Source organism: Penicillium digitatum, chromosome 4 (assembly GCF_016767815.1).
Source record: "Penicillium digitatum chromosome 4, complete sequence".
Classification (NCBI taxonomy): domain Eukaryota; kingdom Fungi; phylum Ascomycota; class Eurotiomycetes; order Eurotiales; family Aspergillaceae; genus Penicillium; species Penicillium digitatum.
In genome coordinates this window covers 1,224,139-1,237,281 of record NC_089387.1, presented here as the reverse complement: position 1 = coordinate 1,237,281, position 13,143 = coordinate 1,224,139, and the positions used below count along the sequence as shown (strand labels likewise).

Sequence of the window (13,143 nt, the reverse complement as noted above, 5' to 3'; positions counted from 1 at the left end):
CAGAGTACCATATGGCTACGGATGACGGGGCATCCGATAAGATATCACCAAGCTATCACGTGGTAGCAATTATGTTGACCAAACATCTACACCCATACAAGCAACATCCATGTCAGGAATTTCTAGCCCAACAATTTATTCTAGTAGTAGTAATATCCATTCCGAGAGACATCATATGTAACTATCCGTGGAGATGTATGTAGTCTCAGTGTATGTGCCTGGTTACTAGAGCCCCGGGTGCTGCAACGGCCATGTTACATAATATACTAAACCGCCGAGCTCTTCGCCATTGACAAACTCGCAACACAAATTCTCGTGCATATCAGGCTTCAAGGATTCTATCCATTTCATCTTTTCCAAATTGAAATGATAATCTAGGGAGAAGAATTACAGGGATTGGCTTTTCCCAATGCTCAGGCTCAGGTCTCTGCTTCGAAGTCCTCACGCACGCTCGTCTCTCTTCAGTCCTACACATGGTCGTTCAAACTTCTCAACCCCAGAAAATGTGCGACATGTGAGGTTTAGACGGCCTTGGATTAGGTAAGAAGCCCCATTCAAAGGCAAATCAAGGTTTCTTTGGTAAGACTGACGCAGAATCCCTCAGGTCGTTCATATCAAAATGTCTTCTGTACGGCACAGCATTCCACCTTTGGAGCACATTCGTGTTAGTGCGATTTGACGATGATAGCGACGATACCAATCTACCTCTTGTGGCCAATTCTGATGAGACGGCCCCACGTCAAATCTCCTTGGGAAGTGGCGAAATTTCCGGGAAAGAGGTCGAAAACGAGGGGGCGCTGTTTATACCGCTTGCCTGGTCTCGATTGCAACAAGGCGAGCTATACACCACATCAGATCCAGAGTGGCAAGAATTTGTGAAGTTATCCAAGGATCGGAAGAAGCTTCAGAAGCTTAGGGGTGAGAAATCAATTCAATCCCTGCTCATGATCATTCGCTTACAAGTTTAGATGAACTCGCCACAATTGTGCTAGATAATGCGGGAACACAGATGTCACAGATACTTGGGGAGCCTCTTTCTCTTACGGGATTCTGGCTTGTTCATCAATTCCCGAACCGCGCCCCCCCTGGATATGTGCGATCGGGGTATGTACCTTTGATCTCCAGATGCATTGTTCTTATACTGACAGTAGACAGGGTAGAGATTAAAAACGACAGCATATCATGGGTCGCAAAGCCGATGGACCCCGAGATAGGTGACAGGTTACAGACCTTCATGAAACCAGTTCATGTTGCGTTGGCAATCAGAGACGCGTATCTGGTACTACTACTAAGGCAATTGAATCGTTTCAGAAAACCTACTGGGGAGCCATTGGATGCAATCGATTTATTGAAAGATTCCTCTTCTGCGCCTGGTGACCAGAGGAGGAACTGGATTGACCGAAAAGATCAATCTGAGCTGCAACCACCCCTAACCGACGGACTCAAAGAAAACATGCCGCCTAATACTGAGAATTCCAACTACCACCCATCCTCCCTCATATCCTTACTACAGCGGTTACCACTTCCTGACCTCGGCCCGGGTTCGGATCTGCACTTGGCATCACAGGCATTCAAATTACGATTGAACCACGAACGGGCCCAGACACTAGGGTCTGCTCGCCGCGGAGCTTTCTTTATCGCGGGTCCAGTTGGGTTGAAGGGACCTAATGGGTTTTGTCGATTTGAGGTGAGAGGCGAGTATGATCCAGCCAAACGCGAATGGAGAACGGTGGAAATGACGCTCAAGGATCTAAACATGAGGAGACAAAAGGCTTTGGGAAATTGATCACGCATACCCAGAATTTACAAGAGTTTTTCATCTGAAGGCCCAACGCATTCCCGTCTCCTTTTCAGGTCCACGTAATGTGAGCTCATAATCCTTCCATCTTGCCCTCTGTATAAATACCATGTACATACATATCTTCTGTGAGCATTAAAGAAAAAAGCAATAAAATTTATTCATAAGCAGCCATAGTTATGAGGGTCATTCAAGCTATGTGCCCGTGCATTGCCCCGGCTTAAAATTTCCAAGTACTGGGAGGCACAGCACGCCTTTCGATACGAACGGGGACGGCCAAGCCTAGACTTGAATGACCTTGTCAAAAGGCGATTAACAATATAGGCATATTTATACCAGTAACAAGATGTAGTAGCACTTGTAGCACCCAAGCTGTACTCGATTAGCTTAAGTCTAAATACCATCATAATTACTACCAAGTGCCAATACCATGTTCTTCCGTTGTGATAAATCAGGTGCATGATGAAACAAAGGCATGCGACTGACCAGAAAAAGCTACAAACAGCGTGGGAATTGATAAGAGAAGACTTTACTTGATTTACTAATCACTAGCGGAGTATCCAGGGAAGCAACTAAAGCTGGAAACCAAATGACCAGGGATGTCAAGTGGATAGTCCAGGTATGCATCTATCTGTCTGCCCCCCCTGCAAGTACTTGGTCTGTTAGTTGCCCCCCCCCCCCCCTCCCCCGACAACGGCTAGAATGACCAAGCGGAGAAGGTTCATGTCTCACCCACAGTATTCTTCATAGTAAGGTAACTTGACTGGGGATAACATTTCAATATGCCCACATCAAGTTCAGGAAGTGGAGAAGCGCAGCATCAGTGACAGTCTCACCACTGTCCAGCGGAGAAGATGACTGGCCAAAAACGCGATTTGATGACGCCACTAGCACTGACCAATTGTCCGTGAAAAGACAGATGTTTGTCTTCCGTAGGCAAAACAAAGAGAGAGAGCCTGGTCTTGTGTGTCGACGAAATGGCAGGCTAGAAGAAAATGAAACTTGGTCTCATTCCAGAACTTCAAGTATGAAGCTTTTGTGGACGCTAATAAGCAATATAGCGAACGCGTGTACCTGCCATGAACGAACATAAAGGAATATAAAGTGATGTCTTCTCAACTGCTCAAATTTCCAAGCACAGCGCCGCCAATCAATGACTAACTTATTGTTGCAGAGGGGGTTGGTAGTTAAGAGGGCGCCTACAAAACTGTTAGTGACACAGCCAAGGGAGCAGTTCGCAGACAACCGACTTGAACAATAAAATATGAGGTTCAGGTTCATGCACCTCGTAATGCTCCCACCCCAAGCTCTGCGCGTACGTTGTTAGAACCAACTCACACATCCTCGAATTAGGTTCAACATACTTGTGTAATACCCAGAGCTCGCCATTCCTCCTCCCAAAGCAATTTCAAAGTCCCCTTGGAGCTGTCGAAGTAGTCTGTGGGGATTTTTTTGAGCATGTTCTTTGGGAGCTGCACATGGCGATATTCGAATTTGTCATCGTTGTATCTATACAAAGTTAATGGAGAGTTTACCACAATGGCACAGGGTCCTTACCTTGCTGAGTAGTGGATTGAGTCCACAAATTCATCAAGCTTCTCGCGCTCCGTCTCCAAGAGGAGACGGGGCTTCTTGTTGCGCCTCGCTGGGTCGATGTCCATTGAGATAGTGAAATAAGAAGATCTTTCAGCTGTACAGACTGTCAATTTCAATTCTTTCCATGTGTTCAAGGAAAGGGTCAGTAGTAAGTGGCCCACGGAAGTGGCTCACAATGTAATGTGGTTGAATGACTATCGCATGGAGCGACAACTGAAACGTACACTGACGGGGCTCTTGTAAGGGCCCTAGGGTTGCGTAATGTGATCTGATATTGAGAAATCAAAGTACCAAGTATGAGTGATCAGTTGAGAATAGGATTGTGCGACGTGATAGAGAAAAGAGTAGGTGTGTGAATCGTAGAAACAACAATCATCAACTTGTTTTGCGGGACTCGGGAAAATAGTGGGGGAGGGAAACAACCATTTTGGTGCCTCAGGTGTCAGCGCAGTAGTTGGTAGTATATCACGTGATAATGAAGCTAAGCATCGTACTCTGTATACACTGCTAAATTACATTTGTAGTTGATACCAAGATTGCAATGCTGTAATGATCGGTATATAGATTGAAGTTTTTTCAATACAAAATCCGTACTATATGTATTAGAATGTGTATAGGTACAATTTTAAGAATTGAAACTTGAATGATTGATCGTTCATACCTGTAATCATAGTACCGTTTGTACAATTCCGTACCATGTGATACCCCTGGACCCACCCGTCTTACCTAAGGCGGGATGACTCCGTAGACGCGTCTACAACACGTTCGAGGAATGTCTGTGCGGATATCTCCCTTTATACTCTATCACTACTTGTAATTCTTTCAATTAATTTGACCCTCTGTTCGTTAAATGTGTATTGCCAATCCCCTTGTTATCTTCAGTCACATATCACTAAATTCAATGTGTGACTTGACTCGCGACTCAGCACGATCTCAGAAGTAATCTGAGATGGCCTCAAAACGACGGGCAGCTGCCGCAGCCTCTCCAGATATGAAGTTTCGTAGAACGAAACGCCGAAAGGTTTCCGTAAGTATCATTTTGTTGCAGTTATTCATCTTGATTGGCCCTTGTCACTGAAATGAAGGGCAATCGCGACCTTGTGATCGTGGCAGTTTGACCAACACTATTCAAATCTTTATTTACTACCCTATGTCGTTTCTTTGCGCATTTAGATCGGCTCACACGTTTTATCACTAATTCGGCTACTGTGCGTTTGATAGGACGATGATCTCATGATCACCGAAGAGTCCAGTCGTGCATCGTCGCATCTGGACTCGGAGCCACCAGAGAAAGCAGATCAAACCCCGGAGTCGCAGGCCGAGTCCGAGTCAGATTTTGAAGGCCATAACCTTCAGACTGCACAGGACAAGATTATGTCCGAGTTGACCCGGCTCAAGGATTCTGAGTAGGTACCACTGATCCCAATTCTTTGCATAGGGCTGATGACCCAAACTAGTGGCCACCAGGTTTCTTACCCGTTCATTGGGAAACCGGACCGGAATCTGTACCGGGATTACTATGAAATCATTCAACATCCTGTGTCCTTGCGAAGCATCCAAAAGAGAGTTCGCGGTACCGACAGCAGGAAGAATTTATCCAAAACCACCGCATATCCAACTTGGCAGTCCTTTGAAGAGGAGGTCAGCTATGTATGGCGCAATGCCAGAGAGTATAACGAAGACGACAGTGATATATCCATTCTTGCGGGAGTTTTGGAGGTAAGCCTATACCGCGATGCTCTTGCTACCCGTCCCCTTCGGCATGCTGACATTGGAGGCCCAGGATCACTTCCACCGCCGGGTTGCGAAAGCTAAAAAGCTTGTTCCGAATCCCCTTGAGGTAGATGGAGCCCTTCAAATGTCTCGCGTCAAATTTAAAGTGGGCACTGCTGTGCCCCCAGTGGCGCAGAGGTTAACCTTGAGAATGCCTGGGCAGAGCTCCGATACACTATCCAAAAACGATGGACACCCGTCAGATGTCACGTTGAAGAACGAATCCCAAGGCCATACGAAATATTTTCCCGAAGCTGGATTAGCAGGCCAAGAAATCAGTAGATCTCCTCGAAATTGGTCTCTAAGAGAGCAACTTGGCAGTCCCAGGTCAAGCACCTCAACGACAACATCTGGCTCAGAACAACACCAAAATAGTTTCATGGGTGTGCAAGGCTTACTGAGCTCGATGAAAAACACAACCACCATGGCAGTTTCCGCTTCACAAAAATCCTCCAATACATCTTCTGATGCCTCTTTGGATGTCTCTCAGCACTCATCTTCGGGTTCAGGTAGGTTGCGCTCAGTAGACATTTTGTCGGTTGGCGAAAGTGTTACTTGCCTCCCGGCCTGTGCTGACTTCTTGTCAGGCCATGCTCCTTGCCAGCCGCATTTCGGCTCGTCGCCCATGGATTCGCTTCTAAGGCAATCGGGCCAAGGTTTGACTCCCACTGAGATTTATGGGACTTCCAGCTAACTACAAGCCAGATCCAAGGATGGCATTGATTCGTAATGTTCGGATTCTTACCCATGCGTCGTTGTCGTTGCAACCGGACTTCTGCCTGGATATCCCACCTTCGTCGCTTGTTTCACAGCAGAATATCACAGTCCATCTTCCTCCTTCACATAATGTAGTGACGGTCAGGCCTCGTTTAGTTGCTAGTACTTCCCAGCGACAGGTTAAAATTGTTACACTCATGGGTATGCAGCGGCTTCATTCGTCTGGAGATGCAACTACACTTTCATATGATATCCATCTTCACCCTGGCATGACGAAGGTTGACTTGGAAGCTATTGCAGGGCCAGCCACGGGAGTCCCGAAATCTGACCCCCCTGGGTCAGATGTCGATTATGAACGTGTCACTCTATTCTTTAATCTGCTACGTTAATAGTCATATCACATAAGTAGTGTTTGATTACTAAATGGTTGGTAACGGAGACGTTTTCTTAATTTATTAGGCTTCAGGAGATATTTCATGTTTCTCCGTGTATTAATGTTAGTCTATCGTTGATATTACTGCGCGTAAGCATTATGCACTTTCGAATACCATCTGGCCCCTATAAAGTTAGAAAAAATTTTATAAAGAAATGTCGAAACCAACGGTACAATGCAAGGTTGAAAAGAAAATTGAAAACAAGGTGGTTACCTGGAAAAATCCATGGACCGCTATATGGCGCGGCCTACACAAACTGTATGTTGTGTATAGTCAGCGTTATCCGTATATATTGGGAAAAGAGCGGATTTAATTGTTTTGATTGGAGAATTTAGAGTATTATGTCAGAATACCAGGTGCAAGACATAGTGGAAACCACATATGACCTCGGTGGGCTCGGCTATCCCATAATAAAAGTACGAATATTAGTAATCCAGATCCCACTTAGATTGTATAAATAGGGATTTTAATCGTTTTAAGTTAGTCGGAGGATTTAATACCTATTATTTCAACTGATACATTTTATATAGTTAGATTTCTATTAGTTATAAGCCCGGAATCGTTTAATTAAAGAAATAACGTTACTATCGCTGAAGAGAGGTTATAAATTAACACCGAGTTAATAACCTAGCGCCGAAGTAAACCCCTAAAATCGAAAATCGGAAATCTAATTATAACTCTATCGCACCACGATCGAACCTCGATCACGGTACGATTAGAATAGTCGTTATAATAATAGATCCCCTCTCTATAGTAACTTCCCGCATTTATTACCAGCCAGTTCTTCAAGTAAAAGAGTGCATTTCAACGAAAATACTAAGTACAGAGAAAGAAGAAGAAAGAAAGAAACCTGCGAGACAGGATCCTTTGTGGGGTCCTGTCACAACCAAACAATCAAACAATGCAAACCCAAGTTGAGGGAAAGAAAGCTGCGAATCCCTTAGGCAGGCGGTCAACGACGGCAGAAATATCGACATCTCAACCTAGATCGTCACACAGATCGTCACATAACCCCCGACTAAAACTGCATTCAGTCCCTGAATGCTGGTTTGTCATCATCAACATGGTCCTCGAGAACTCGATCTTCTTCATCCGCATCTAACCATTCTGTCATACCTCAAATACGGCCTCCCTAGGCCATAAACAGGAACCTTGGTTTTTGTTATGGTCTAGTGGAAAAGTACGCTGTATTTCGTTCAACACATTCCTGTTAAAGCATAGGGGGACCGGGCTTTGCAGGATACTACGCATGGAACTCCTGTATTTTCCTTGGTGCATGTTTCATGTCACCGGCGGGATACCATTGTAAATCGAGGTTATGTCCCACCTATTATTGTACTCTGTACTGTAACTTCCTGTAGTGCGATCTAACGTCTAGAATCTTCTCGACTTCCTATTCGTCTGTCTCTCCGACCTATATTGGTGGAGATAGGTCTATATATTGTCCTTCTAGGGGCTCTATCGTCACTGCCTTCCGTAGCTTACTTAGATGGAAGATAGGGTGTACCCGAATCGCTTCCGGGAGATCTATTTGTAGGAGTTGCCTATCTTCTCGATGATCTTGTATGGTCTACTCGCTAGGTAGGAAAGCTTCCTATTAGGTCGATCTTGTAACCAGTCTTTTAGAGATTGACTATATGCACACCCCTTAGCGCCATTTTTTATTATCTGCACACCTTTAGTCCTTTTTAGGTATAGCCTTTCTTGGCCAACCATTTGTCATCATTTGTGTAATTTAATATGGTATCCGCATAGTAAATGACACCCTCATCACCTGACTCTTGGCCACATATAACCCTACACCAAAATGCTTAGCCAAGATCATGTGCTTGTTCCACAATTCATATCGCACAGTAACAATTCCACCATACCATAATTAATTTTTGAAGCTATTCACAGATCTCATTTTGTATACTGCTATTGATCACTTAATTTACATGTTCCTGGCCTGGTTTGACTGCCTCGCTTCACGATAACCCCCCCGAGAACCCCAGGGTAGCTGCCCACTTGTTGAGCTCGGTAAGGCCTCTTCTGGGGTGGCAAATCGGTCGATCGGGGGAGGCGATTCCCATGGTTCATATGCTTCGGTAGGCAGGGGAGGAGTATTATAGTAAGGATCCAAAATGAGATCTGTGAATAGCTTCAAAAATTAATTATGGTATGGTGTGATTGTTACTGTGCGATATGAATTGTGGAACAAGCACATGATCTTGGCTAAGCATTTTGGTATAGGGTTATATGTGGCCAAGAGTCAGGTGATGAGGGTGTCATTTACTATGCGGATACCATATTAAATTACACAAATGATGACAAATGGTTGGCCAAGAAAGGCTATACCTAAAAAGGACTAAAGGTGTGCAGATAGCAAAAAATGACGCTAAGGGGTGTGCCAATAGTCATTCTCCAAAAGCAGTAGACTCTCTCTCTAATCAATCTAAACCTAATATTGCAAAAACTGCGCGAGAATTCGCGGTTTCCGAGAGCCGGCTACGACGACGATGGAAAGGTGGAAAATCGCTTTTTCAACGACAACCCAATGGCCGGAAGCTTACTCCTAGATAGGAGGGGGCTTTATGTGATTATATTAATTACTTTGACGAGGTCGGAGTATCAATAAACCGCCGTTAAATTACTATGGTAGCCGATTTAATTCTCGAAGAAGATCACTTTTAAACCCACCCTGATAGCCGCGAAAAACCCCCTAAAGCTGGCGATTATTGGCTAAAACGTTTTCTTAAACGTTGTCCTGAGTACTATGTTCGACGCCGGCGAGCTCTTAATATTGAAAGAAGTGCTGCACTTGATAAATCAGTGGTTGAGAGGTGGTTTAAAGACTACGAGCAGGTTATCACTGAGCATGGGATTTGCTAATAAGATATCTTAAATTTTTGACGAAACTGGCTTCCAAATTGGTGTCGGACGAGACTAGTTTATTATTATAACGCACTAAAAAAGAAGCTATTTAACGGCTTAGTTACCAATCGAGAGTCTATTATAGTTTTGGAGGCTATTTTAGTAGATGCTTTTGTCTACCCGCCGCTTATAGTTCTAAGCGCTAGGTAGGTTTTACTACGCTGGTTTGACTCTGTTAATAGCGATGAGTTTTTAGCTGTAACAGATACCGGTTATTTCAATGATACTTTAACGTAATTCCCAAGCGAGCTGGACACCCCAACCAGCCTTTTAATTTTAAAGGCATTTTTTCATCCAAAACTCCATCAAATTCAATCAGCTAAATTCTAGGTCTGTCTGGACATGCATCTCTTCTATGGCCCTGATTTTCACATGCACCGCATTTCGGTAATGCCCTTGTTCTTGGTAATAAAGGTGCTTCCCTGTGCGCGCGGACCTGGGGGCGGGGAGGTTCAATCACTTCCTCTGGTTGCACAATTAAAGCAGTAGCTTCGTGAACTGATAAGCCCTCTGTAGCAGGTATCTGCTTTCGAGATCGAGTTTTTTTCTGCTTCTTTTTCTCGTTTTCCGATCGTAGATCGTGAACTTCTTTATCAAGAATCGCTGCTGATTGCATCGTCATTTGGCAAGCTTTCAAAACCTGGTTTATCGCTGAATTGAGTGGACTTGGCGGGCTTCGGGATCTTTGACGAAGTAATGCTTTGATTGAGGATGCTTGTTTCAATAATTGAATGCGATTTGTTGGTGTTTTTGGCTCCCATTCACTACCTCGACTAGAAAGTCGATATTGACCTTTTGTCCGTGAATAAGTCGATGGAATGAATAGTTTTTCAAGCCATCGAAGGCCAATTTCATCAGAGGTCCATCCACTAGGACTGACTTCAAAGCGCCAATCATTTGGAAGATTGTCGAACCAAGATTCAATCAATACTTTGCCTTTGAAAATAATGCATGGAGGTAGTGCCCAACCTGAAGCATTTGTACATTCAATTGCAGTCACCCATTCGCGATTTCCAGGTTGTAAAAGTGATCGCCGACCGTAGTATTCAGATCTCGTAATGACTTCAGCAGTTGCGGTTAATCCCATTGCAAAACCAGTCTCATCGAAGTTATAAATGTCATCGTTGTCAATGCCGTATTGAAGAATCGTTTTTTGAACAAGTGTAAACCATTCACCAATGATTTTGGGATCTTTACATTTAGCACGTTCGTAATTGTAACGTCTGGAGAATCTCGAGGATAGATTGGGATGTCGGTTAATGTGATTAGTGACCCAATTTTTGCCGACTGTAGATGATGGGTTGATTCCGCGATGCGAAAGTAGAACATTCGCCATTTCTTGCACCATTGAAGGTCGTGGAGCTGAACCACGAGCGTCCATAGAGAATATCCATTTCTGAAGAGATTCCTCTTCAGTATCAGTCAATTTATGAGAGTTGGCGCGAGAAATCGCGCGGTGTTGTATACCATTCAGGCGGGTAGAAAGGATGGATCTTGGGACGTTAAAACGGCGCGCCACTTCACGAATTGAAGAGATTTCTTGATTCTTAAAAGCCTGGATAGCTAGTAAAATCCTACCCTCCTGCTCTATTGAATTTCGAGAGGATTGAGTACGAATTGGTGGCATGGTGGGTGGTTGAACTAACTAAGATCTAATTCATGGACGTGTTTTGGTTGGGGTGGCCAGCTCGTTTGGTTGTCCAGCTCGCTTGGGAATAACGTTAGTATTTTAGTGGATTTAGCTATTCTATAAGTGGACAATTGGCTGTACACTTCTTAGAAAGAGGCCTGTTTTATATGATCGTTTTGGATCCTATCAAACACGCCAATTCATCTAGTTTTGTTTTGTGAGAAGAATAATGTCATCTTATTCTTCTTACGCTCGTATATAAGCTATATACTGTAGCCTCATAATATCGGCGTATTTAGCGTGTATAAGTACTAGTATAGGGAGGTAGTTAAAGCGGCTATAATGACTGGATACCTTAAATTGTAAAGGATGAATTCCTACACTCAATTGGCGAAATTAGGCGCAAAACCTTCCGGCTATATACAACTAAATTAAGCTTGGTTTCAAATTAACTGGTCTTTAGCCTATTAAGTCTAAGCTTATTCCCGATGAATTGGAGTCGTATAACCTATTTAATGAAAATCTACCCTGGTTGACTACACTATTAACTACCTTATAAAACACCGAGTTTAGCACCCCAAAACCCGCCGAAAAAGTGAGAAGGATAAGCCTACGGCTTAATAAATATGACTGTTAAAAGTATATGAACAATACACACTACCATATGCTCCTAGTGCTTAGTTTCCCATCTTTTAGATAGTTTCTCTCTCTTTCTTAACGGACAACAGAGTGATATCTACACTTTAAGTAGAAACTGTAATATATCTCTATCAATAACCCTACCACTTAGCGATTCAAATAGGGGCTAGCAAGGCTTGTGAAAGGGGCTGAGGCCTAGGCAACATTAGCTATTCAGCTACAACGAGAATTCCATTCTACACAAGCTATTATGGGGCCACGCCACGCTAGATACGACGTATCTCGTCGTTAATTACCTATTACCGGTAGCAATTTTTTATCCCAAGTCAAAGAGATGAAACGAAAAGAGTAAAAATTGAGTGAAAAAGACGATGAAGAAAAAGCGAAATGGAAGTGGAAGGTGTTGATTGAAATCAGGAAGCATGTAAGTGCCAAATAACGTCGTGGGGATCTATAACTTTGTACTCTATATATAGATAAGGAAGTAAGTGGTGGTTGTAGTCAAATGTATGAAAAAACCGACGTTTGGGTGATCCCCTACGAATTGATGGCGGACCCTCGCTTGCGGGGGTCCGTGTTTTTTGAAAAAAAATTCAGGGGCCGCTTATAGAGAAAGAAGAAGAAAGAAAGAAAGAAAGAAACGTGGGAGACTGGATCCTTTGTGGGGTCCTGTCATAACCAAACAATTAAACAATGCAAACCTAAGTTGAGGGAAAGAAACCTGCGAATCCCTTAGGCAGGCGGTTGACGACGGTAGAAAGATCGACATATCAACCTAGATCGTCACGATCGTGATAGCATTATCCTTAAGGATATAGAGATATAGGGGATTTATAGCTACCCTATCTTAAGTTAATTGCCATAAAGTATAATGTAGAGTTTGACTATTTGCACACCCCTTAGCGTCATTTTTTGCTATCTGCACACCTTTAGTCCTTTTTAGGTATAGCCTTTCTTGGCCAACCGTTTGTCATCATTTGTGTAATTTAATATGGTATCCGCATAGTAAATGACACCCTCATCACCTGACTCTTGGCCACATATAACCCTATACCAAAATGCTTAGCCAAGATCATGTGCCTGCTCCACAATTCATATCGCACAGTAACAATTCCACCATACCATATTTATTTTTTGAAGCTATTCCCAGATCTCATTATGGATCCTTACTATAATACTCCTCCCCTGCCTACCGAAGCATATGAACCATGGGAATCGCCTCCCCCGATCGACCGATTTGCCACCCCACAAGAGGCCTTACCGAGCTCAACAAGTGGGCAGCTACCCTGGGGTTCTCGGGGAGCGAGGCAGTCAAACCAGGCCAGGAACATGTAAATTAAGTGATCAATAGCAGTACACAAAATGAGATCTGTCAATAGCTTCAAAAATTAATTATGGTATGGTGGAATTGTTACTCTGCGATGTGAATTGTGGAGCAGGCACATGATCTTGGCTAAGCATTTTGGTGTAGGGTTATATGTGGCCAAGAGTCAGGTGATGAGGGTGTCATTTACTATGCGGATACCATTTTAAATTACACAAATGATGACAAATGGTTGGCCAAGAAAGGCTTTACCTAAAAAGGACTAAAGGTGTGCAGATGGTAAAAAATGGCGCTAAGGGGTGTGCATATAGTCATTCTC

At 43.7% G+C, this 13,143-nt stretch overlaps 3 protein-coding genes across 3 annotated transcripts; 2 read left to right on the top strand and 1 right to left on the bottom strand.

The window, feature by feature from the left end:
- Positions 1–409: 409 nt before the first annotated feature.
- Positions 410–1,786, top strand: Pdw03_0409 (polyketide synthase; the record flags this gene model as incomplete). Its single annotated transcript, XM_066099596.1, has 4 exons — positions 410–540; positions 605–918; positions 969–1,104; positions 1,156–1,786. The coding sequence occupies 4 exons, from the start codon at positions 410–412 to the stop codon at positions 1,784–1,786; spliced, it is 1,212 nt and encodes a 403-aa protein (XP_065957323.1).
- Positions 1,787–2,960: 1,174 nt separating this feature from the next.
- Pdw03_0408 (Cyclin-dependent kinase, regulatory subunit) lies at positions 2,961–3,820 on the bottom strand (the record flags this gene model as incomplete). Its single annotated transcript, XM_014677235.2, has 6 exons — positions 2,961–2,997; positions 3,049–3,107; positions 3,163–3,307; positions 3,356–3,488; positions 3,569–3,662; positions 3,818–3,820. The coding sequence occupies 6 exons, from the start codon at positions 3,818–3,820 to the stop codon at positions 2,961–2,963; spliced, it is 471 nt and encodes a 156-aa protein (XP_014532721.2).
- Positions 3,821–4,343: 523 nt separating this feature from the next.
- Positions 4,344–6,273, top strand: Pdw03_0407 (Bromodomain; the record flags this gene model as incomplete). The annotated part of the gene is made up of 8 exons (XM_066099595.1): positions 4,344–4,421; positions 4,616–4,800; positions 4,852–5,113; positions 5,178–5,234; positions 5,331–5,676; positions 5,755–5,823; positions 5,873–6,085; positions 6,185–6,273. The coding sequence occupies 8 exons, from the start codon at positions 4,344–4,346 to the stop codon at positions 6,271–6,273; spliced, it is 1,299 nt and encodes a 432-aa protein (XP_065957322.1).
- Positions 6,274–13,143: the final 6,870 nt, after the last annotated feature.